Raw genomic sequence first — 25,561 nt, forward strand, 5'->3', positions numbered from 1 at the left:
TTATTTTCTGGTTCTAGATCCTCTTTTTTCATCCCACGCTTCTTTGAGCTCCATCACTGTTTTCCTCTCCACCACCTCTCTCGGGAGCGCATTCCAGGCATCACACCCTCTCCATAAAGTTAGAATTTCCTAACATTCCCACCCCTCAACCTCAAATTATGTCCTCTAATTTTACCATTTTCCTTTCTCTGGAAATATTTTGTTCTACGTTAATACCCTTCAAGTATTTGAACGTCTGAATCATATCTCCCCTGTCTCTCCTTTCCTATAGGGTATTACATTATTCAGGGCTTCCAGTCTCTCCTCATACGTCTTCTGGCGCAAGCCTCCTATCATTTTCGTCGTCCTCCTCTGGGACCCGCTTCAAGTCTTTTTACGTCCCTTCGCCAGATACGGTCTCCAAACTGAACACAATACTCCAAGTGGGGCCTCACCAATGACCTGTATAGGGCATCAACACCTTTTACTGGCTACGCCCTCTCTTTATACAGCCCCAGCATCCTTCTGGCACCAGCCACCGCCTTGTCACACTGTTTTTTTTCGCCTTTAGATCTTCGGACACTATCAGCCAAGGTCCCTCTCCCCGTCCGTGCATATCAGCTTCTCACCTCCCAGCATATACGGTTCCAGTTGATACTTTGATAGTTTTTCACTTTCAACTTTCTAGGTTCACGCAAAAAAAACCCATCAAGAACTGAGGCTAATCCAGAACATGGGCGTTTCGACTAATCTTTGGCTTGAAAAATCCGAACACATCACCCCATACTACAATAAACTCCACTGGCTACATATTGAGGCCAGAATTATCTTCAAATTCGGCTGCCTCTGCTTCAAGACACTTTTCGGCACCGCTCCCACATACCTCCCTGAAACACTTCATCCTACAGGGTTAAACTCCGCTTCTCAAGCAGAATACTACTGTTTACATTTCCCTCTACCAAAGGATGCCAATTCAAAAGATTCCTCTCGCTGTTATCCCCACAGCACCTCTTATTGTACACCGTCCATTGAACTGAAAGTTATGACGGGAAATAAAAAAGCTATTATTATTATTATAGCTGAAATTATGAGAAGCAATTAAGGAAAGATTTATAACTATGACGGTTATAGTTTATAAATCTTTTTCTTAATTGCTTTGATAATTTCAGATTTCAGATAATCCATATTTTGGATTTATAGGTACTTGGAGGGCCGCATAAAAAATAGTTAATGACAACTTTGCATGAGGTAAAATTGTTATACTATAATGAGTTTTACCTCATGCAAAGTTGAGGTAAAATTCATCATACTATAATGAGTTTTACCTCATGCAAAGTTGTGCTGAGGATATTTTAGGATGATTATACATGTGAGAGAATTTTGGGCCATCCTTACTTGCTTTTTTGGTTCGTTTGTTTTTTTAAAATCAGGGCAGGTTAGTGGCATTCTCCGTTCTATCACTGTTGTCATAATTTCTCGAGCCGCACACAGTACAGGGCCACATATTTCTTGGAAAAGAAGCCTCTAGACACCAACAGTCTATTAAACCAAGCTAAGGGCTCCTTTTTGCAAAGGAGTCATTTCTTTAATAAAACATTAATTATTTTTTTTCTGCGGCCCTTCAAGTAGCTAGAAATCCAAAATGTGGTCCTGCAAAGGGTTTGAGTTTGAGACCGTTGGTCTAGGGGGACAAGATAGCTTCATGCCATCTAGATCAGTGGTCTCAAACTCAAACCCTTAGTGGGGCCACATTTTGGATTTGTAGGTACTTGGAGGGCCGCAGAAAAAAATAGTTAATGTCTTATTAAAGAAATGACAACTTTGCATGAGGTAAAACTCTTTATAGTTTATAAATCTTTCCTTTAACAGTTAAAGGAAAGATTTATAAACTACAAAAGTTTTACTTTATGCAAAATTGTCATTAACTATTTTTTTCTGACAGCCTTCACATTTAAAGTTTAATATCTTTCCTTTCTCAAAACTCACACATTTCAATCACTTTATTACATTACATTACATTACATTAGGGATTTCTATTCCGCCATTACCTTGCGGTTCAAGGCGGCTTACAAAAGATTTATAAACAGGGTTACAATGAGATAACAATAGAATTGCTAGAGTGGTAGAGAGTAGATCTTTTGACATTTCTTTGGTAGTTAAGAACAGGGAGACTTAACAGAAGATTTATAAACTACAATTGTCCTTGCTATGATAGTAAAGGGTAGATCCTTTGTCTATTATTAGTGTTGTTGAGAGAACGTGAGGTTAGGGCTGTTTTAGGAATTTCTTGAAGAGTATGGTTTTTAGTTTTTTTCTGAATGTCCTGTAGTCTGGGGTGGACACCAGAAGGTTGGAAATCTGGCCGTCCAGTCTTGCTGCTTGAGTGGCCAGGAGGCCGTCGTGTAGTTTGATCGTTTTTTACTTCTTTGGCTCGGGGGGGGGGGGGGGGGAGAATGCACTTGGGGGTGTGTGTGTTTTTCATATGTCTGGTTGTGGATGCTGGGATGAGGCGGTTTGTTCAGGTACGACGGGCTGTCTCCGCTAAGAGTTTTAAATAACATGCAGTAGAATTTGAATTGTATTCTTTCTTGGATTGGTAGCCAATGTGAGTTGATGTAGGCTTCTGTGATATGGTCATGTTTTCTCAATGAGTAGATGAGTCTTAAAGCTGTATTTTGGATTGTTTGTAGTTGTTTGGTCATAAAGGTTGGGCATGGGAGGTAGAGGATGTTGCAATAGTCTAGTAGTCCTAGGATTAGGGATTGTACTATAAGCTGGAATTGTGTTCTTTCAAAGAATTTCTGAATTTGTCTGAGGTTTCTCATGATAGCGAAGGATTTCTGTATTGTGTTGTTTATTTGCGGTTGCATGGTACAGCATCTGTCTATGGTTATTCCTAGTAGTTTTATGGTGGTGTGGATGGGGTAGTTGATTGAGTTGAGTTCTAGGTTGGCTATGGTTTTGGATTTTGTCATTTTCGAAGAGAATGAATTTGGTTTTATTGAAAATAAAATCATTTTCCCTACCTTTGTTGGCTGGTGACTTTATTTTTCTGTGCTTTTAACTATGTTTCCAGGACCTTCTTGTCCTTTGACTGGTTTTCTCTCCGTCTTTACTTTCTGCCTTGCATCCATCTTTGGCATTAACTTAATATTAAAATTTTCTGCTTTCTTTTCAAAATCTGTGTTTCCATGTCTTACATTCCCTTCTATCTCTCTCTTCTTCCGTCCCTATTTCCATGGTCTGACATCTCTTTCTTTCCTCTCCCTCCCTCCTTCCTTTCCCCTAGTCTGGCATCTGTCTCTTTCCCTCCCCCAACTTTTATTTCTTTCATCCTGCTCCCTTCTTTCTTTCTCTCTCTCTCCATGCCCACTTTCTTTCTATATGTCTGTCTTTCTCTTTCTGTGCCCCCTTTCTTTCTTTTTTTTCTTTCTTCATGCCCCTTTCTTTCTCTCTCCATGCCCCTTTCTGTCTGTGTCTGTCTCCCTTCTTTCTTTCTGTCTCCCTGTCCCCCCTCCTTCTTTCTTTATTTTTCCCTGCCCTCCCCCAAGCCACCACCATTGGGGAACAGGCTGCCACCGCTGCAATCGGGGAACAGGCCAGTGCCGAGGTCTTAGCTCTCCCTGCTTATCTTCCCCAGCACGGGGCCGACAAATTCTCTCCACCCAACATCAATTCTAATGTCAGAGAGGAAGTTCCGGGCCAGCCAGGCAGCAATTGGCTGGCCCGGAACTTCCTCTCCAACATTAGAATTGACGTCGGGTGGTGAGAATTGGTCGGCTCCGAAATTGGTCAGCTCCGAACTGGGGAAGATAAGCAGTGAGAGCTAAGACCTCGGTGCTGGCCTGTTTCCCGATTGCGGTGGCTTGAGGGAGAGCAGTGAGAAGGGAAGGGAAGCAGATTGGGGACCCCTGCTTTAGGCGAGCCATGATTGTGGGCTGCAGAATAGTCCCCTGGGGGGCCGCATGCGGCCCGCGTGTTTGAGACCGCTGCTGTAGCAGAATTTGTTCCCATGCCATCCCGTGTCATTCTGGGGAGAGTGTGGCACAGTGGTTAAAGCTACAGCCTCAGCACCCTGAGTTTGTGGATTCAAATCCACACCGCTCCTTGCAACCCAGGGCAAGTCACTTAATCCCCCTATTGCCCCAGGTACATTAGACAGATTGTGAGCCCACTGGGACAGAGAGGGAAAAATGCTTGAGTACCTGAATAAATTCATGTAAACTGTTCTCAGCTCCCCTGGGAGAACGGTATAGAAAAATGAATAAATTAAAAAAAAAAAAATTATTTGAGGGAAGAATCAGTCTATGAATGGACTCAGCCACTGGTCATCAAGCCTTGCATTGAAGAATGTTGGTAAGAAGGACTGAGGTCAAGCTAGACACTAAAGAATGACACAGGATGGTTTCCTATGGTTATCCACATAGATGGGGACAAATTCTGTCCCCATGTCATTCTCTACTAGAAGGGCTCCAACTATTGAAAGCTAGACAATTTTATTAACTCTTAGTCAATCAGAGGGCTGTGGCTCACTGCTGACAGAGGTTGCAGATCAAATCCTGGTGCTGCTCCTTGTGACTCGCTGGGTAAGTCACTTCATCCTCCAGTGACCACCACTTTGAAATGCCCAAGCCACAAAAAGGTGGCATACAAGGCCTCCTTCACCTCTGAAAGATATTTATCTTGATGTCTAACAACATTTACATCGTTATTTTTTTATTCTTTTATTAGGTTATCCAAAGATGAATGAACAACTAGAGTCCAAAGACATATTCAGCTGTTTGACTTCAAACTGCACATCTGCCTTTGCCTCTTGTGCTTCAATCAGCGAGAAACACAACTTCATTGCGGTTTGTAAGGATCTCCTGCCCCAACTTCTAGACGGGAAATTCTCTCTGTCGGTGCAAGTGAAGATAGACAGACTGCTAAGCCTCTGCAAGCAGCGTTCCCTTTCTGATCGGCAAGTTCTTCAAGCAGCTGGGAAATTGAAGGAAATTCTGAAATCCTTGAGCCCCTGCGAGTCTCGCTTCGCATACCGCTATCCTGACTGCAAATACAGTAATGAATACTAATGCCAAAGTATCCCTCTAACCTCTCAGAAAAGTATAATGTGCTCAACTCACAAATGTTATTTTGAAGTAGGTTTTATGGAAGTAAGAAAACAGAAACGGATTGGAAAGCACCAAATAAATGTGCTGGTCTATATTTATTTTTCAGGACAAAGCAAAGAAAGAAATTGTCTCATGAAATACTGTTCTGTCTTCAAATGCACAGAATAGCTATCCAGCTAGTTTAAAAGGATGCTTTCTCCAAAGTGGACTGGAGGAAGATGATAGAGGATTGAACACAATGAGAGAGAGATGAGAGGTTGCCTTTGTTGGGCTTTAAACGAGGGAGAAAAATTGTTGACGTCTTTCTGGATGTCTTAGAAAGTTTGAAAGGAGGAACAGCATGTGTAAGATTCGCCCCTTTTGTCCTGCTTTTCTGTCATAATTACTGTAGATTGTAAGTTCTTTTGAGCAAGGACTTTCTCATGTGTGTTTAATGCACAGTTCTGCATGCATCTGGTAGCGCTTTAGAAATACTATAAAGAAGGGAGAAACAGTGTGAGTTTAACTTTCTTTGCACAGAGTGATAGAGAGGGGAATTTTCAGTATGACATCCAAACCTGAGTTTGGACGTTTTGCGGAACTCAGACAAAAATCCAGAAAAATGTCTTTTTGTTTTGAAAATGGCCATTTCTCAGATGTGCTTGTCTTCAATGCATCTATCTTTTGAACCGTAAAAAAAACCATATCCAAAAGAAAACCACACAAAACAAGCCATTAGGATGAAGGAGGGGGGTCAGCATTTTTAGTTGACCGGCCACATAGACATACAAGCAGAGCAGTGGAGCACATTAGGGGGCACTGCAGTGAACTTTTCATAAAAAAAAGCCCAAAGTACCCTAGAGAAAGACACAGGGGAAAAAATTTATCACCCCCCGTGAGCTTGTCTCCATCCCATCCCCACAAGCTCAGTCCCCGTCCCCACCCTGCAAACTGTCATCCACACAAGCCTTGAATAATTATGATTTTATACTGAACTTATTTTAGTAAAGTATAAAAAGAGACAATATTCTATACAAATGTCATTTTATAAACAAAAATAGAGCAAGAATCAAGAAAAACCCTGTCTCCCCTCCCTTTCACAAATATCCCCTCCACTATTGTGAAAACTGAACAAACCAAATTACTACACAATGCTGCACAGAAAAATCAAGCTAACAGAATACTTCAGTCACACATGGCAGGAATAGTGTTAGGGGAGAGCAACTGGGGCAACTGCCCCTGGTTAGAGAGAGAGAGCCCTAAGCCAGCTGGAAGCTAAAGAAGCACAGTCTGGGCTTTGTGGTCCCCAGTTATGTCTAATACCAGCTCTAGCAGGATACATATTTCAAATCTGAAATATTCTAATCACAAAACATAAAATAATTTTTTTTCTACCTTTTTTTGTCTGGTAATTTTATTCTTCAAATCACATTGGCCTCAGGCTTTGGTTCTGGGTTCCTTCTGTCTTCATCATGGATGGCTGTCTCCTGAAGGTAAAATAGGTCCAAGAGGAGCTGGGGAGGAGATGCCGAGTCTGACACAGGTGCAATTTTTTTTAAACAAAGGAGCAAGACTTTTCACCGTTCCCATGGGGCGGTGAAAGGTCTTATCCTCATTCCCTTGGGAGGGTGAAAGATCTTGTCCCCATTCCTGCGGTAAACCAGTTGCAAATGTCCCCATTACTGTGGATTTACTGCGGTGATCACGCTTTAACGTGGTAAACGGTCCCCGTGTCGTTCTCTAAAGTACACATCTCAACATAGCCCCCTCCAAATCCTACTGAATTCAACTGTACACCACACCAATATCCCTTATGCCTGCAGGTGTCAACACTTGTTTTGATAGACGGTATATCAAAAATAAAGAAACTTGAAACTATATGTTGGTACAGAGGGATTTGGGTGGGTTTTGGAAGGTTCACATATTCCACAATAAGTGTAGTAATTCGAGTGGGATATGGGCCTGAGTACCTATCTCTATGGTTCATTACACCACCCACTAGGCTACTGCAGAAACTTACTTGCTGCTGTACAGACAGGCATGCACTCAGTGGTGTAGCAATGGTGAGAGGCGTCCCTCCCCCACCCTCTTCTCCGCCCCAGAGAAGCCTGGAGACTAACAGATGGCTTGTTTCTTTGGACTGCTGTCCAGTCCCTGACATCCAACCAACAGACCCTTCTGAAGTCCTTCTTGCAAATAGTCCAGGACTACCAAAATTGGAGCTTGTAAGGGCTATACATCACCCACAGCACACCAGTGCTGAAAGGACTTACAGGCCTTAGCATAGGTTGCCACCATCAATGGCTTCTTAGCTCTAAGCAGTGTGGCGACAACCACATCCGAGTAACAGTTGTTCATCACGGCAGCCTACTGAAGAGCCATACCATAAGCCCAAAGTGTTCCGGATTCTTTATAGGGACCAGTCCTCAAGAGAGAAGATCCACTCCGAACAGTAAACCGAGGCCTTCATTTATTTTTATTTTATTTAAGCGGCCAAGCTCATCTTCGCTAAAAGTAAATTTGACCATGTCTTCCCGCTCCTGGCCAAGCTCCACTGGCTTCCGATAATCGCCAGGGTCCACTATAAATGCGCCTGTTTAACTTTCAAAATCCTATATGGTATCCTCCCTCCCTTTATCCCTCTTCTTGGAATTCCTCAAACCCTAATACCACCAGATCCTCCCACAAATTAAAACTATCCTTCCCCTCGCTAAAAGGCATTTCCCACACAGGAAAGCTAGGGACCTCCCTCCACTTCAAAATCACTGAGCTCTGGAACAAACCTTACCTCCCCTCTTCGGAACTTGAGCTCTCTCCAAGTATTCCGCAAACATCTGAAAACCTGGCTTTTCTCAAAAAATGTAAGTCTCCCTCCAACTTAGGAATCAAGGAAACTCTTATATCTTGGCATCCCAAGTCCTCTAAATTTTCTTCACACTTCTACCTCTAACCCTCTGTTGTAGTTCCTTCCTATTTCTCCTACTGTAAACCGCGTTGAGCTCTACGAACGTGGAGATGATGCGGTATACAAACCTAAGGATTAGATTAGATTTAGATTTATACACCACTTATAACTTAAATGGTTTACACTCAGGTACTCAAGCATTTTTCCCTATCTGTCCTGATGGGCTCACACTCTGTCTAATGTACCTGGGGCAATGGGGGATTAAGTGACTTGCCCAGGATCACAAGGAAGAGTGTGGAATTTGAACCCACAACCTCAGGGTGCTGAGGCTGTGGCTCTAACCACTGCACCATAAGAACATAAGAATAGCCTTACTGGGTCAGACCAATGGTAAATCAAGCCCAGTAGCCCGTTCTCATGGTGGCCAATCCAAGTCACAAGTACTTGACAAAAACCAAGGAGTAGCAACATTCCATTCAGAATCCTAAAGAATAGCAAGATTCTAGAACCCCCAAGGAGTAGCAACATTCCGTGCTACTGATCCAGGGCAAGCAGTGGCTTCCCCCATGTCTTTCTCAATAACAGACTATGGACTTTTCCTCCAGGAACTTGTCCAAACCTTTCTTAAAACCAGCTATGCTATCCATAAGAACAGCCTTACTGAGGTGAACTAAGTCCGCATACCATGGTTTGTGGGGCAAATCAGGCACAACTAGGACTACTAATCCTAAATGACTTGCAATCCTGCAAATGACTCGACTTAACATGAACAACAATGTAGACAATACACTCCACAGAAAAAGTCAACAAAGACAATACAAAAAAAATAGAATAATTCAAAATTGCATTCATCTATTCAATATATATGAATACATTGACTTATTCAATATCATAAAACTGTTCAGTTCTTATCATAAAAATACTCGTATATGAAGAGTAGAAAGACCTCAGTATTTTTCATCCCAAACTCTTGAACTGAAAAGGTATGACGGGATATAAATAAAGCTATTGTTATTATAGAGCCAATCTACTCCATGAGACTTGTTATAATCATTGGTGAAACCACCTCCTCCATCAATGAATATTAAATATGTGCAAGATCAAAAACATTTTATCCAAATCTTTTATTCTTCAAAAAACAGGAAACTTAGCTGTGGATAGCAGTTTAAATCTCTAATTCCAGATTCCAACAGGGACCATTTTGCATGGGTTCTTCAGGCAATCAGAAAAAACATTCCCACATAGCCACGTTCCACAAATCCTTATTTTTTATTCATGAACGTGTTCGATACATTCACTCACTTATCGGACACCAGCCATCCTAGGATACTAATTTCAATAATGGTGCCATGAGCCATGGGGAAAGCACGTATAAGAGAGCCTTCTCTGGTCACAATTGGCTCATATCTTCAGCTGTAAAAGTGAGCTGCCTTTGTGTTTACTGCTGAGGCCATCAGATCCATCTGTGGACACCCCCACCGCTGAACAATGGAGTTGAACACCTGGGGGGGGGGGGGGGGCAACAGTGATTATTTTCTGAAGTCTAGAGACTGCAAACTGAGAAAGTCGGTCAGCATATTTTCCTCCCATTAGGTTTGCACCCAACAGCTCAGATTATTAAAATTGTGTTGATGTTCTACACAAGGAACTATCATCGGGGCTGACAGTCAAGAAATAGAAACTTGGGGGATTGGCTATGGCACACATCCAAAGAAATGTTTAATGATATGGAGGATATCACTACACAGGGTTCTAATTGCAACGTTATGGCTACCATTTCTAGTTTTACTAATCTAACAGATGGAAAAAGTTACATGTTAAAACATACTTCTAACTGTCAATCGCCTAATGTTATCTATGCGATTCAATGCCCCTGTGAACTTTTATATATAGGTCAGACATCACATGCTTTAACAGTTAGACTGACAGCACATAAAAGCTGTATGTATACTCGTAAACTGTCAGTCCCGATGATAGCTCATTGTGTAGACACAATTTAAATAATCTGAGCTGTTGGGTGATTGATAAACTGGTTTCATCGTTAAGACGGGGAGATATTAGAAGACTATTATGGCAAAAAGAACAGCAATGGATTAGTCGATTACAGACCTTGGACCCTATAGGTTTGAATACATCTTATGAATGGCAACCATTTTACTGAGAATGAGATCCTTGATGTTAAGTTTTTCAACAACAGCTTTATTGAAAAAAAAAATGCTTGTGATTTTATGTCTTTTCGACAACAATACGTCGGTCTTGTCATGTATTTTGTTTTTCATTGATGTTTTTGCATTTTTTTAGTTATTGCTTTTTGGTTTTTCTTTGTTATGAAAGCAATGGTTGACATATATACTTTTTCTCCTCCTTATTGGCTGGTGCTCAGCATATCACACATCACCTTAGTGATGACTTCTTAACGCCCGGCCCTCTCTTTTTGAATGAGCTGGGCGCGTCTCTCAGTCCCACAGCCATTTTGAGGGGTGCCATTTCTGCTTGTTTGCTGTATGAAAGCGCTTGGAGAGAGTAATGTTGAGTAAACGACATAGTTGTTTTCCTCTGAAGTAGCCTTGATAGGGTGAAACAGGAAACAGAAGTGCTTTCTGTCAGGAAGAGGAATAAGCATTCTGGAATATTAGATGAAGAAACTACTTCTGCTTCGAGAGGATAGTTTTTCAAGATAAGTTTACCAAAGCCTTAATTCACATGCTTTAATATAAATTGAAATAACTTTTTGTTCCTAGCTGTAGTCATTATACAATTGTTTTATGCAGAATTAATCTTTTGTTCATACATAGTGATGAATATGACAGGAAATGAATTTTGAAAAATAAGCCTATGAAATGAAAGGAGAGATTGAATAAATATATTTGTACGGAGTTTTTTTTTTTCAGACCTGTGATAATACGGGTGGCTTAGGGTACTGTGTAGTCCCGGCTGCCCATGTAGGTGCCAAGTTAATTCGAAATAAGTGTTTGAAATGGCAATGAACAAATTTAAAGTGCCTACTGGCACTAAAAGGCACTGAAATCGTGCTTAACATCACTGTAGGCTTGGCCAATGCCAGAAGTGGCGTTAGGCATTACAAAGAACCCATGTAAGCATTATTCACAGCAAAGACAGGCACCAGAAATGTAGGTCTTGAAAACCCCGGCCTACATTTCTGGCATCTATCTTTCCTGGAGGCGCGATTCTCTAAAGGATGCCATTACTTGACAAGTGATTGGTGGCTGCTTTTTAGGCAACCACCAATATCAGCGCTGTGCGTCATTTCCGTCATCTAGGATTTTCCAGCAGTCATCTAGGATGTCCAAAAGCATAGTTTCTGTGCTGTGGTGTTTCCTGAAGCCCGATTGGAAGTTGGAGAGGGTGGTGTTTGTCTCCATGAAGTCTTGAAATTGCGTGAGTATTGTCTTATCCAATATTTTTGCGATGAATGTGAGGTTTGAGACAGGTCTGAAGCTGCTTGGGTTGTCTGGGTCCATGGTTGGTTTTTTCAGGAGTGGTTTTACTATGGGAGATTTCCAGCTCTGTGGAACTACACCTGTTGTAAGAGACTCATTTATTAGGGGTAGGATGGATTCCAGGAATACCTTGTTTGTGTTCAGGAGTGTAGTGGAGGGACATGGGTCCAGAATCGAGGTTGTGGGGCATACAGAGTTGATTATGGTTTTGAGGTCATTGTGGGAGATCGGTTTGAAAATGTTCAAGGTTTCCGTCTTGAGTGGATTGCCATCTTGGGTGGTCTCTGGGATGTATGGGAGTGCTTTGGCCTCTTAGTCCAGACTTGCGCGTATCTTTGATATTTTGTCGTGGAAGGTGGAGAGGGATTTGTAGTTTAGGTTCGTTTGCTGGGAATGCATTGGACCTTGGGATGAGGAGAATATGTTTTTCGTTATTGAGAAGATGGCCTTCAATCTGTTTGGGACCTTGGATAGTAGAGCAGTGAAATGTGCTTTCTTTGCTTCATATGTGGCTAGTTTGTAGTTTTGCAGCAAGTTTTTCCAGGAGGATTTGTCCTCGTCACTGAGAGTTTGTACCAAGTATTTTCTGCTTTTCTGACTCTCCTTTTTTGTACTCTCAGGTCTTCTGTAAACCAGGGTGAAGAGAATGGTCGTGAGTTAGGTTTGGTCACCTTGACTTTTGCTAGGTTCTCATAGAGTGTTTTAATGCCTGAGTGCCAGGTCAGTGCCTTCTCTTCTAGGGAGTTTGTGCTTAGTTGTAGTTTGGAGATGCCGTGGGAAAATGTGATTGGGTTTATTGACTTTGGGTCGAATGTAATTGTCTCCTGGGAATTTGTTCGGTCTGCTGCCTCTTTAACTCTGGTGTGCAGGCCGAACGTGACTATATGGTGGTCGGTCCAGGGGACCACAATGTTTGTTGGCAAGGATGTTTTCTGGTTAATTTGTGGGCCGTCTGGTAGAAAGATTAGGTCCAGTGTGCTTCCAGAGGAATGAGTGCGAGAGTTGACTTGTTGAGTGAGTCCCAGATCTGACAGTGTTTTGATGAAATCTTGTGGGGCGAAGTTGAGGTCTCCTAGGACTAGGATTTGTTTATGGTTTATGGACAGGTTGCTTAAAATGGTTAGCAGTTCGTCGAGCGCAGACATAGGAGAGGAGGGTGTTCTGTAGACTAGTATGATTGTGATTTTTTGTCGTGGCCTATTGAGAAAACGAGGCATATAGGTCTGGTAGTGTTATTGAGTGTATTTGGCTTGGGTTTAACTTGGATTTGGCGATCGCTGCCACCCCTCCCCCTCTCTTGTTGAGACGGGAGCATGCCAGTGCTTGGTAGCCTTGAGGACATAAAGCATCCAAGGTGGCTCCACTGTTGTCTTTGAGCCATGTTTCTGTCACTAGTAGGAGGTCCCAGTTGTACTCTGTGATGGCGTCTGTGAGAACGAGATCTTTGTCGTTTATGAATCTGGCATTCACTAGGGCTGCTGCAACGTTGTATGCAATGGGGGGTGTATGTGTCAGTTTTGATCTATATGAGGTTGTGGGTATTGATTGTTTTGGGCTTTGCGCGGTAGCAGCTTTTTAGGTCTCCATCTCGGCCCTGGCCAGTGATGGTGGATATGTGGTATGCTATCACGGGGAGTATGAGTGTGATGGCTAGAAGGGGGCATGGTGTATTGGCTTGATTGTGAGTGACACGGTTGAGTATGAGCATGTTTTTTGGGCTGGTCCTCCTTGGGCCATGCAGATGGCCTTTGGGGGAGATTCACTTGCTTGGCTGCCCTTTTTAGGGCTGAAGGGGAAAGCACTGTGAGCTCTGGGGAAGAAGTGGAGAGGAGTCGGGAGATGGATATCAGAGTGATGGAGTCTCGGTGCAGCGAGGGGGACGACTGGCTTCCTTTCCCTCAATGTGCTGAAGGTGGCTGCATGCTGCAACAGGAGCCCCTAAGGGCTGAAGAGGAATGTACTGTGAGCTCTGGGGAGAAGGGGTGGGGCTTCCCACCATCATCAGACAAGTTTCCCTTGACCATCTCTCTCCTAATCCCTTATTCTTAGACAAGCTCACATGAGAGCCCCGCCATACTTTTGGCCAGAGCAAGAAGCCACAACTATTGACAAGCTGTCACTTCAGGCTAGAATCACTTCCCCTAGTTCTTGGCCTCAGCGTGCAACAGTTTGTTCTGGAAAAGGAGGTGGAAGATGCGGCTTGAGGTGTCACTGGAATTATAGAACAACACGGGAACACATTTTGCTGTCCTGTCCCAGCAAGTTCTTTTCCTGTCCTGGCACATTCCTGCAAGCTCTGTCCTCATCTGCACAAGCCTCAAACACTTAAAAATCCTAAGTAGCAACATTCTAGAGCTCAGATTGTGATGTCATAATGCCTCATTCCACCAATGCCTGAGCTCCATCCTCATCTGCACAAGCTTCAAACACTTTAAAATCATAAGTGTTTGAGGCTTGTGTGGTTAAGGCAGAGCTTTCAGGAATGGGACAGGGATAGCGACCAAACTTGTAGGGCCGGGCTGGGGAAATTGAGTTCTTGTGGAGATGGGGACAAATTTGTCCCTGTGTCATTCTCCAACTGGAATAATTTCCATTGTGAGGGATACATGGTAGCTGCTTCCATTCCTGATGCTCCAGTCCACAATCTCCCACAATTCTATAGGAAATGTAGAATTCCCAGGAAGGACTAGATTTTGCGGGAGACTGGTTTTGTATGCAACTTTTGTTTAAATTGTAAATGCTTAAAATGTTTTCCACCATAGTTGAATTGGCTTAGTGAACTTTCTTGGAATTGCATTCTGTTTTATTTGCAACACTTCCCCTTGTGACTGATATTTTTTCTCTAAATCTGAGATTGTTTGAAATGTAAAACTTTAGTTTCTCCTCATTTAAATTCATCCATGGGAGACACCACTTTGGAAAAAAAATGTTAAGCAGTGGCTAGCGATATGTGATCAAGTTTCAGATCAGACAGGCAGACAGAAGAACAACTGACCTCACCTTGGGATAAAGACAGTCAAACAAAAAAGGTAGGTGTCTTTTCAACCAATGACTTTATTGTATAATTGGTTGAAAAGACACCTACTTTGCCTTTTTTGTGTGACTATAAAGTCACACTATAAAGATATCTTTTATTAATTTCAGAATTCAACTGCAACATGTAATATAACTTCCAATGGTGCAGAGTTGCAGTCACAGAGTCACAAAGAACTGGGTTCAGATTATTATTATTATTTTATTATGGAACATTTCCTCTTGTACCCCTAATAATGAATTCATACATTCTGAAAGAATGATTGTTTTATTATGTTGCTGAATATACGATTTGTTCTGATTAAATCAGAAGGAATTCTATAAATTAACTGTTCTTCACAGTTAAGTTACTGGAATGTAACTATGAGACCAAATTAGTATTACTGGTCACCCAGTTTTCATTTTTGCTACATTTTGGCAGGCAATGTTTACCTTTTACTAAAGCAAATGATGTTTACCAATAAGACAGTGAGGACATGAAAGGTCTTGAAAAGACACTATATATTTTTAAAATCAATTTTATAAGCAATACTTTACAGTAGACACCTCAAATCTACTATAGATAAGAAACTTAAATGAGTTAAAAATGTAGGCTTTACAATTTTGTACACATTTATATACATATATATATATATATACACACACAAGTGTATATATAAATATATATGTAGTCAATATATGAAAAAAATGAACATGACAGGTAGCTGTACATAAATTCTTGTTAAAACTCAAACAATAGAAAACTCTTTAAACATTAAACAATTTTAATAAAAGTTTCTGTACAATGCTAAGCAGTTTTATTTACATTATATAGAAAATGTAATAGGAGTAGTGTTTGAAATGACAAAACTCCTTAAAATTTCAATGGCAGGTAATCTGGAAAAAATAACAGCATTCCATTCACAAATATTTTCAAGCAATAAATATGTATTTATAAATAGTGTAAATTTACATCAAGATTAGAAACAAAAATCACAAATCTGAAGTTTATTCCTTAGTCTATGTGCAACCCATTTATCTTTGTGACTTGGCTGTTAATTTTTATTTTTATTTTATTTTATATAGGAAACCAAAAGTTTAACCATCATGGCTTAAAAAAACGAGACAGAAATAAAACCAAAACTGTAAAAAATCTCTCACCTAACTTTTCACATTAAAAAAATGTTGCCCAAAGAGACTTAATTCCTACCTACTTTACAAAGAAATGACCAGCTAAGCTAGTATTCTTTTTGAAGGGGGAAATGGATCAAACATGATTCATCAGCCCAGAAACAGATACAAAAGAGGTGGTTTTCAAGTCAGTAGTCTGTATAATCTTGCCAGTTTTTTTTTCAGAAATATACAAAATGTGGGATTTCATATATATTTATATATATATTTCTTTTAAGAACAGCTGGATCAGCTTCATTTATGGTTAAGTCCTGGATATGGAGCAGTGATCTCTCCTGTCTGGTTGGTTGACACTCCTCACTGGGAAGGTTGCATAGACACAGCTTTCAGCCAGCAGCCTTATAGGATTTAGCTACAAAAACAGAACAGAATCCCCCCTCCAAAAAACAAACAAATGAACAGAAAAAGAAAAGAAAATCAAAACAAAATAGTGGTGCAGAATTGGATTATTTCCTGAATATCAGAAAAAGTTTTCAATTACTGTCCATGGAACAATGTCAAGATGAGGATGACGGAGATGGAGGAGCCTAAAAAAACAGAAATAAAATTTTTTTTTTAATGTGCTAGAAAGCATTATTTAAGATCACTGTTGGTGGGGAGAATTAATCAAGGTGTGGGAAAAAATTATCCTTTACTGCACCCGATTCTCACAAGAAGCATTATTCCTGCGGCTTGGGAGCATTGGGGATACCTGTGTAACAGCATTGGGGATCTGAAGAGTCCAAGGGTCTTCATGCAGAAGCTAGGGAATACCACTAGGGTTCATGTTTCACTGGGGGAAAGGGGGGCAGGCAAGATTGGGGAAGGGCCCTCTCTCAGTGGCTCAATGCTCCTGGGAGGTAAAATAACCCCAGATAAAAGCTGAGGGTCATTTTACTGTGGTTTTTGAGCCTTAACATATTAGGCCATTTGCATAGTAATAAGATACAAATTGCAAACCATGCATTTGCATATTTTGCATCTCATTATTAACCAACCCGCAACAATTTAAATATCACCATATGATAAGCAGCATTAGGGCCCTTTACATCATGTTAAGGGATCTCTTAGAGAGTGGAAGAGATCATTGTTACTGCGGGATGGGCAGACTAGAAGGGCCATTTGGCCATTATCTGCCATCATGTTTCTATATAAATAATGTACATTAAGGCACTTAACGCTGCTTGATGAATCTCTCCCCCAAAATTACATTGATGTAGGACTTCTTATTTTCTTTACATTATACAGTAAAACCTTGGATTGCAAGTAACTTGGTGGGCAAGTGTTTTGCAAGATGAGCAAAACGTTTGATTAAATTTTAACTTAGTAAATGAGCGAGGTCTTGCAATACGAATACGTACAGTATATGCAAATCACGTCATCACAACTGAGCCGATGGTGGTTCTTTCTGATACTGGAGTGTAGTGACTGTTCTAAACGAGCGCAGTCTTACAATACACAGGGCAGGATTAATTCTTCGAGGGTCCCTAGGCATACAAGTACACTGGGTCCCCTACCCCGCCCCACCCCACCATACCCAGCCCCCTGCCCCACCCCCATGTATTTACTTCTTTATTTCCACTTTATTTCTTTAATTTAAAAATTCAAAACAAAGATTACCATACCAGTGCAGGTGTACAGTTTTTCTTCTATGCAACCTCCAAACATCTCTGAACAAAACTCCCCTTCCTTCCTAGAGGAAGAGATCTTCAGCTGGCAGGGCTTTGGGAAGCCCAATTTATATTATGCATTTGGGTAGGAGGCATGGGGCATAGCGAGAAGAAAATTTAGTGCCCATCATTTTATTGGACTATTATATTTCTTACTTAGCTTTCAGAGGTTAAAACCTCTTTTTTCAGATCAGTAAACTATACTGTTGTTACAGTATCCCTGTCCTGACCTGAGGAAATGTTTAGGGGGGCCCGATGAAGAAGGGTATCAACATTGTTTTTCCAATCGGCGATGGCCCCCCCAATCGACGGAAAGTAAGACAAGCAAGCAACGCGGGTAAGAAAGGCAATGGGAACTGTAATTTTGCAAGCAGTGCTGCTTCCCAAAGCTTCCCTCTGACGTGCTCAGGCAGAAACAGGAAGCTTCGTCAGAGGGAAGCTTTCGGCAAGCAGCACCGCTTGAAAAATTATAGTTCCCATTGCCTTTCTTACCCGCATTGCTTGCTTGTCTTACTTTCGGTCGATTGGGGGGGGGGGCCCGCATTGCCGATTGGGGGGGGGCATCGCTGATTGGAAAAACAATGTTGATGCCCTCCTTCATCGGGCCCCCCTGAACATTTCAGACCCTAGGCACGTGCCTACTGGGCCTATTGGTTAATCCAGCCCTGGCAATACAAGTACGTACAGTATATGCGTGTCATGTCATCACAACTGAGCTGATGGTTCTTCTCTCTCTGATGCTGCACAAGTGTAGTGACTGTTCTAAATGAGCAAGGTCTGTACAAGCACGTACAGTATTTTGTATTAATGTTTTTGGGTTGTGGAATAAATCGTCTAAGTTTCCATTATTTCTTATGGGGAAATTTGCTTTGATATACGAGTGTTTTGGATTACAAGCATGTTTCCGGAAAGCACAGTTACTTACCATAACAGGTGTTATCCAGGGACAGCAGGCAGCTATTCTCACATATGGGTGACATCATCGACGGAGCCCGGATGCGGACGCCTCACAAGCAGACTTGCTTGAAGAAACTCGAAGTTTTGAGTCGCCCGCACCATGCATGCGCGAGTGCCTTCCCGCCCAGTGCAGGGCGCGTCTCCTCAGTTCAGATAGCTAGCAGAGAAGCCAACCAGGGGAGGTGGGTGGGTTGTGAGAATAGCTGCCTGCTGTCCCTGGATAACACCTGTTACGGTAAGTAATTGTGCTTTATCCCAGGACAAGCAGGCAGGTATTCTCACATATGGGTGACCTCCAAGCTAAACAGAATGGGATGGTGGGAGTGTTGGCAATTTAGGAGAATAAATTTTGTAATACTGTTTGTCCAAACTGTCCATCCTGTCTGGAGAAAGTATCCAGACAATAGTGAGAAGTGAAGGTATGAATCGAGGACCAAGTAGCAGCTCTACAAATATCCTCAATAGGTGTAGATCTGAGGAAAGCTACTGAAGCTGCCATAGCTCTAACCTTATGGGCTGTGACTTTACTGTGAAGGGGTAATCCAGCCTGGGCACAGCAGAAAGAGATACAAGCCGCCATCCAGTTGGAAATGGCAGGCTTAGAAATAGGATGGCCCAACTTATTTGGATCGAAGGAAACAAAAAGTTGAGGAGCAGTTCTGTGTGGTTTGGTGTGTTCCAAGTAGAAGGCCAAAGCACGTTTACAGTCCAGAGTATGAAGAGCTGATTCTCCATGATGAGAATGAGGCTTGTGAAAAAACACTGGAAGAACAATGGATTGGTTGAGATGAAATTCCGAGACCACTTTAGGGAGGAATTTAAGATGAGTACGAAGAACCACTTTGTCATAATGGAACACCATGAATGGTGGGTCAGCAACTAAAGCTTGCAGCTCACTGACTCGTCGAGCAGAAGGGAGGGCTATGAGAAACACCACTTTCCAAGTGAGATACTTCAGATGAGCCTTATCAATTGGTTCAAATGGAGGCTTCATTATTTGAGAAAGGACAACATTAAGGTCCCAAACCACAGGAGGCGGTTTGACAGGAGGTTTGACATTGAAGAGTCCTTTCATAAATTTGGAAACCACTGGATGAGCAGAGAGGGGTTTCCCTTTAATAGGCCGATGGAAAGCCGCAATTGCACTGAGATGGACTCGGATAGATGTAGACTTGAGGCCAGAATTGGATAAATGCAACAGGTAGTCCAAAACAGAAGATGAGAAAAACACCACGTAGAAAATCTAGTCCACTTTTGGTGATAGCATTGTCTAGTGGTAGGCTTCCTAGAAGCTTCTAAAACATCTCTTACAGATTGAGAAAACTGAAGATAGGTTATGTTGAGAGGTACCAAGCTGTCAGGTGTAGAGACTGCAGGTTGGAATGAAGCAGAGATCCTTGACTCTGTGTAAGCAAAGAAGGAAAAACTGGTAGAAGATAAGACTCTCTGCTGCTGAGTTGAAGTAGAAGGGAGTTACAAGGTTGTCTCGGCCACCGAGGAGCGATTAGAATCATGGTGGCATGCTTGTTCTTCAACTTGACCAGAGTCTTGAGAATGAGAGGGAATGCGTAAAGAAAGAGATTCATCCATTCCAGAAGAAAAGCATCTGCCTCAAGGCGATGAGGAGAGTATATCCTGGAGCAGAACTGAGGAAGTTTGTAGTTGTGGGGAGTCGCAAAGAGGCGTTCCCCACTGTGAAAAAATGTGATGAAGAGGCGAGGAATGGAGTGTCCATTCGTGAGGTTGCAGAAGACGACTCAAGTTGTCCGCCAAGAAATTCTTCACCCCTTGAATGTAGACAGCTTTGAGGAAGGTGTTGTGGCAGATTGCCCAGTCAGAGCTTCTTGACAAAAGGAGGAAGATCCCGTCCCTCCCTGTTTGTTGACATAATACATGGCGACTTGGTTGTCCGTTCGGATGAGGACCACCTGGTCGTGAAGAAGATGTTGAAAAGCGTTGAGAGCCTTGAAAATCGCTCTGAGTTCTAACAGATTGATGTGACACTGACGATCTGCACTGGTCCAGTGGCCTTGAGTATGGAGACCATCGAGATGAGCGTCCCAAGCGTAGGTCGAAGAGTCTGTCGCGAGGACATTCTGATGAGGAGGCGTTTGAAAAAGCAAGCCTCTGAAAAGATTGGAAGAGAGCATCCACCAATGGAGAGACTTCTTCAAGGAAGGAGTGACTGAAATGTGTCGAGAAGGAGGGTCGCAAACTTGCGTCCATTGAGATGCCAGGGTCTACTGAGGAATTCTGAGGTGAAGTCTGGAAAAAGGAGTCACGTGAACTGTAGAGGCCATGTGACCCAGAAGTACCATCATGTGTCTCGCTAAGATGGAAGAGCGGGAAGACACTGTTTGACAGAGTTAAAGAAGAGCTTCCAGGCGTTGTTCTGGAAGGAATGCTCTGAGTTGGACTATGTCCAGAACAGCTCCTAAGAATTGTACAGTCTGTGAGGGTTGAAGCTGAGATTTGTGAAAATTGATCTCGAATCCCAAACTTTGTAGGAACCAGGTAGTCTGTCGGGTTGCTACAATAACCCCTTGAAAAGTGGAATCTTTGATAAGCCAGTCGTCGAGGTAGGGAAACACTTGAAGACCATGATTCCTTAGAGCTGCTGCTACCACTACCAGGCACTTGGTGAACACTCTGGGAGACGAGGCCAGGCCAAATGATAGTACTCTGTATTGATAATGCAGATTCCCCACCCGAAATCTGAGGTACTGACAGGAGGCCGGATGAATGGGGATATGAGTGTAGGCCTCCTTGAGATCCAGAGAGCATAACCAGTCGTTCTGCTCGAGAAGGGGTAAAGGGATGCCAGGGACAATATTCAAAACTTTTCTTTGACTAGAAATTTGTTGAGAGCCCTGAGATCTAGAATGGGTCGCAGATCGCCCGTCTTCTTCGGAACAAGGAAGTAACAGGAGTAAAACCCCCTGTTCTGCTGTTCCAAGGGAACTGGTTCGATGGCATGGAGACGAAGCAGAGCTTGAGCTTCCTGAAGAAGGTGGTCTGGATTTGAAGGATACTCTCTTAGAGGAAGCTCTGGTGGAATTTGAGAGAAATGAAGAGAGTATCCTTCCTTGACGATGGAAAGAACCCAGAGGCTGGATGTAATTATCATCCATCGGTGGTAAAAATGATGGAGACGACTTCCTATAGGGGGAAAGGAGGCAGAGTCAGAACGGTGGAAGTTATGCTCTGTTGTAAACAGTCAAAAAGGCTGAGAAGCCTTAGGTGCAGCAGAAGGTTGAGGTTTTTGTTGCTTCTGAGGCTGCTGCTTCTTAAGAGGAGGGCGAGTATAAGGAGCCGGCTTCGGAGCAAAACGCCTCTGATAGATAAGAGTAGGGCGTGCAGGTTTAGCAGGAGCTGGCTTTGGCTTAGGTCTGACAATAGAAGCAAAATATTTTTCATGGTCAGACAATTTCTTGGTGGCTGCCTCGATGGATTCATCAAAGAGGTCACTGCCCTCACAAGGAATATTAGCTAAGTGGTCCTGAAGATTAGGGTCCATGTCAATGGTACGCCGCCAGGCAAGATGACACATAGCTACAGAGCAAGCAGCCGCTCGGGCAGACAACTCGAAGGCATTATAAGATGACTGGAGGAGATGCAAACAGAGTTGAGACAAAGAAGCAAGGACTTCCTGAAATTCAAAGTGCATTTGGGTATCCAAATAATTCAAAAACTTTGACAAATTGAAAATTATAATTGAGGACATCATAGCATTTTGTAGATGCAACGTCCGAATTTGTCCATAGTTTTCCCTTCCCTTCCAGTAGGAACAGTAGCATAAACCTTGGAAGGATGGGATCTCTTCAAAGAGGACTTGACAAGTAGGGATTGATGAGATAACTGTGAGTTGTCAAACCCTTTGCGATGCACAGTCTTATACCTAGAGTCCAATTTGCAAGGAACAGCTGGTATGGAAAAAGGTTTCCATGAATCGACCAAAAGTCTGATTTAAAAGCTTATGAAGAGAAAGCTTTAGTGATTCTGCCGGAGGTTGAGGAAGATGCATGACTTCGAGATACTCCTTAAGAGTATTTAGAGCCAGTGTCCAATTAAAGATCCAAGTCCACAGCCATCTGACGAAGAAAAGATGAAAAAGATAGCTGATTCACCAATGCTTTGCCTCAAGAAGGACTCGAGGACATCGAGGCAGCTTGGGTCGAAGATGAAGCCTCGGCAGGAAAAAAAAAGGCATCAAAGGAACATGGTGACTTAGATGAGGCAATTGAAACCGGGATATCCTCGAGGTCCGGCATTGGGGACCGGGAACGAGGAGTCGATGGTCTAGTCGAAGTTGGAGTAGAGCGAGGCTTAGTTGAAGAAGGTCGTCCTTTAGAAGAACTATGCCTGGAGGGATGCCTCGATAGCCGGTGAAAACTGTGTCTGGAAGCAGATCTCGAGGATCTAGGACACTTCGCCTCGGAGACGGAAGCAGCCGAAGCTATCAAAGAATGGATAGGACTGGAGGCTGTAGATCAAAGCTCCAGAGGCTTGATGGAGGAACCTCTGAAGGGGCATATATTCTTTGTAAGTTTGGATTGAAGGGGCATATATTCTTTGTAAGTTTTTCTATTCTTGCTTATGTAAAAGGAACTGCTGAAACAGTTAACATTTTGCCAAGGAAAAAACCACAAGGCCTTTTCTTTTTGTGTTCTGAGCTCTGTGTCTCCATTGTGTTCTGTAATTCTTGTTTTGATAAGAAACATTTGTTACAAGAAACACTGCTAGACCTTAGACAGGACAGTATTATATGCCATATTGGAAACTTCCCACTATTTCCCCCTCCCCTTATGTTTGCTACCTTTTTCTAGTTGCTTTTATGTATCCTGTTACCATATATGGTCTTTCCTACAGACATATGTTAAAAAAAAACTGACCCATGTGAAATGCTATAAAAGGTGTATGCAGTACTCTGAATAAAGAGGAGAGATATCTTTTTGCCTATTTGCATGTGTGTTTGTGTGTATGTATGTGACAGCAGGACGAGGCTAATACAAATTGGGACCTGGCCGTTTCAACCTCGATGCACTCCCAAAGACTCTGCTCCTTGTATAGAGTGTGAGGAATCCTGTCGAGGCACTTGCAAAGAATCTGCTCCTTGCTTCATGTGCGTGGATACCAGACCAGACACTCGCAGAGACTCTGCTCCCTGCAAAGAGTGTGTAAGCTCAGACTGATGCAAAGGAAGCGGCTCGACCTCGAGTCTGCTGAATGTCCAGGCTGGATAAGAGGAAGCAGTTTGGGTCCCATATTTGTAAGGAACTGAATAAACTGCTTCTCTAACATGGTCTGGAAAGAAGCCGGCAAGAATGGATCCGCGTCTGAAACCGGACCACCTGCCTTGGCTAGAGGTTCTTTCGAGGTAGTGTAAGTGTGCTTCGACCTGGGAGTCTTAGGCACTTTAAGCACTACCGGTGGAACCGAGTGCTGAGCTATCTGATCTGAGGAAACAGGGGAAGATACAGCAGATGTCGTCGAAGAAAGAGCCGCTGCAAACGATGAAGGTCTGATGAGGCTTGAGGTGGAAGCCGTAGAAATAGGAGGAGCCTCGGTAGGAGTCGAAGCCGAAGTCGCCTTAGAAGTCGAGGGATCAGAAGACGACTCCATCCCGAAGAGCTGGTCCACCAAGATACGACGACGATTGAAAGCACGAGGCTGAAGTGTTTGACAAGGCAGGCACAACCTAGGTTGATGATTTGGCCCAAGACACTTGAGGCAGCGACTATTTGGGTCCATAAGAGATATCATGCGCTGACACTTGCCACACTTCTTGAAGCCCGTAACAAACCGGGGCACAGAATAAAAAATAGCTGCCGCAAGATCAAAGCCCTTGGGCTGCTGCCGGGCGGCCCGTCCTGGAAAACGAACGGAAGAAAATTTTTTTTTTTAAAAGAAAGAAATAAAATAAGAACAGTGATTCGTGAGAAAAAGAAATACAAAAAGCGGTTCAGAGAAGGCACTAAGTAACAAAGTTCACGCAGAGAGTCAAAGACGGACTTCTCGGCTCCGCGGAAAACTGAGAACTGAGGAGATGCGCCCTGCGCTGGGCGGGAAGGCACTTACGCATGCATGGTGCGGGTGACTCAAAACTTCGAGTTTCTTCAAGCAAGTCTGCTGCTTGTGAGGTGTCCGCATCCGGGCTCCGTCTATGACGTCACCCATATGTGAGAATACTTGCCTGCTTGTCCTGGGATAATGAATTATACTCGCAAACTAAGGTTTTACTGAATTCAGATGGCTTTATATTATTTTTGGCCTTCTCTACTTCTCCGATCATTTTGCTGTTTCATCCAGGCAGCTTTGGAAACTTGTGCTTTTCCTCCTCTGAAGGACGTTTTTACCACTATTCACTGGCTGGCAGAATCTACACCACAGCAAATGACATTCATTTTCTGTTCCTTGCTGGACCTGAGTACACCAACTCTGACATAATTAGGCAAAAAAGAATACAGCCTAAACCATGCAGCTGAACCATTTTGCTCTTATTTTATTATATTCTGATGCAGTAAAGTAATATTGCTTACCTTAATTGGGATTTTCTGAGGAAAGCAGGATAAATACAAGTGGATGATTTCATCCAAGATACATAATCTCTCTCAGAGCTCAGAATTAGCTTTATGAACGCTCTTCAACATGGGCTGTTTTTCTTGCTTGTTACTACCTCTGCATTAGTATCTCAGTTCATACATAGCTTAGAACAAAATAGAAGTTCAGGACTTACTGATCAGCTTCAATAAATAAGTAAAAGACAGATGTGCAAACTCTGCCTCTGTTATATGCAAATCATTTTCATGCACATTCGCTAAAGTAACTAGCTGTTTAGTAACTAGATCAACATACAATCAAGGGTTCAAATTTTGGTGATGAAGATCGAGCCAGGGGGAGTGGCCAAGATGGCGGCATCAACCAAATGCTAAGATCGAGCTCTCGTTGCAGCGAGAATTTGATCGCTACAGAAATTATGCCCCATAAAAGGAAAGAGAGTGTAAAAGCGCAAGCTTCCTTGACTTCTTTGCCCCCAATTCGCCAGCAAACGATAGAGCAATTGTTGCCTAGCATCTGCATCAAAGTTGGCGGAGCTAGCCCTGCTGTGGGAGAGGGTAAAGAAAGCCCTACCCTCACTAAGGCATGAGATATCGCTCTCGCCTCTGTACACCGAACCGCCTCCCTGTCCGGCAGTAGGAACTGACTGTGTTGCCTAAGTTGCACCGGGAGTTCCTTTGGAGGAAGCGCCCAGAGCAGATGAGCTTCTGTCGATGGCGACCAACACTGGGGAACTAATCTCCTCCAGCGAGATGACTA

At 42.8% G+C, this 25,561-nt stretch overlaps 2 protein-coding genes across 5 annotated transcripts in view; one reads left to right on the top strand and one right to left on the bottom strand.

Moving 5' to 3' along the window:
* DIPK2B (divergent protein kinase domain 2B) overlaps positions 1-5,983 on the top strand; it is a 40,682-nt gene extending 34,699 nt beyond the window's left edge. Inside the window, 1 exon segment of the mRNA XM_033949541.1 lies at positions 4,711-5,983. Within this exon segment, the coding sequence (XP_033805432.1) occupies positions 4,711-5,051 (341 nt within the window). The 3' untranslated portion in view covers positions 5,052-5,983.
* An 8,969-nt stretch (positions 5,984-14,952) lies between these two features.
* KDM6A (lysine demethylase 6A) overlaps positions 14,953-25,561 on the bottom strand; it is a 547,501-nt gene continuing 536,892 nt past the window's right edge. For all 4 annotated transcript variants that reach the window (XM_033949775.1, XM_033949774.1, XM_033949772.1 and 1 more), the window contains one exon: positions 14,953-16,165. In XM_033949775.1, the coding sequence (XP_033805666.1) occupies positions 16,136-16,165 (30 nt within the window). In that variant the 3' untranslated portion in view covers positions 14,953-16,135. The remainder of the gene's footprint in view (positions 16,166-25,561) is intronic.

The sequence above is a fragment of the Geotrypetes seraphini genome, chromosome 6 (genome assembly GCF_902459505.1).
Source record: "Geotrypetes seraphini chromosome 6, aGeoSer1.1, whole genome shotgun sequence".
Taxonomy (NCBI): domain Eukaryota; kingdom Metazoa; phylum Chordata; class Amphibia; order Gymnophiona; family Dermophiidae; genus Geotrypetes; species Geotrypetes seraphini.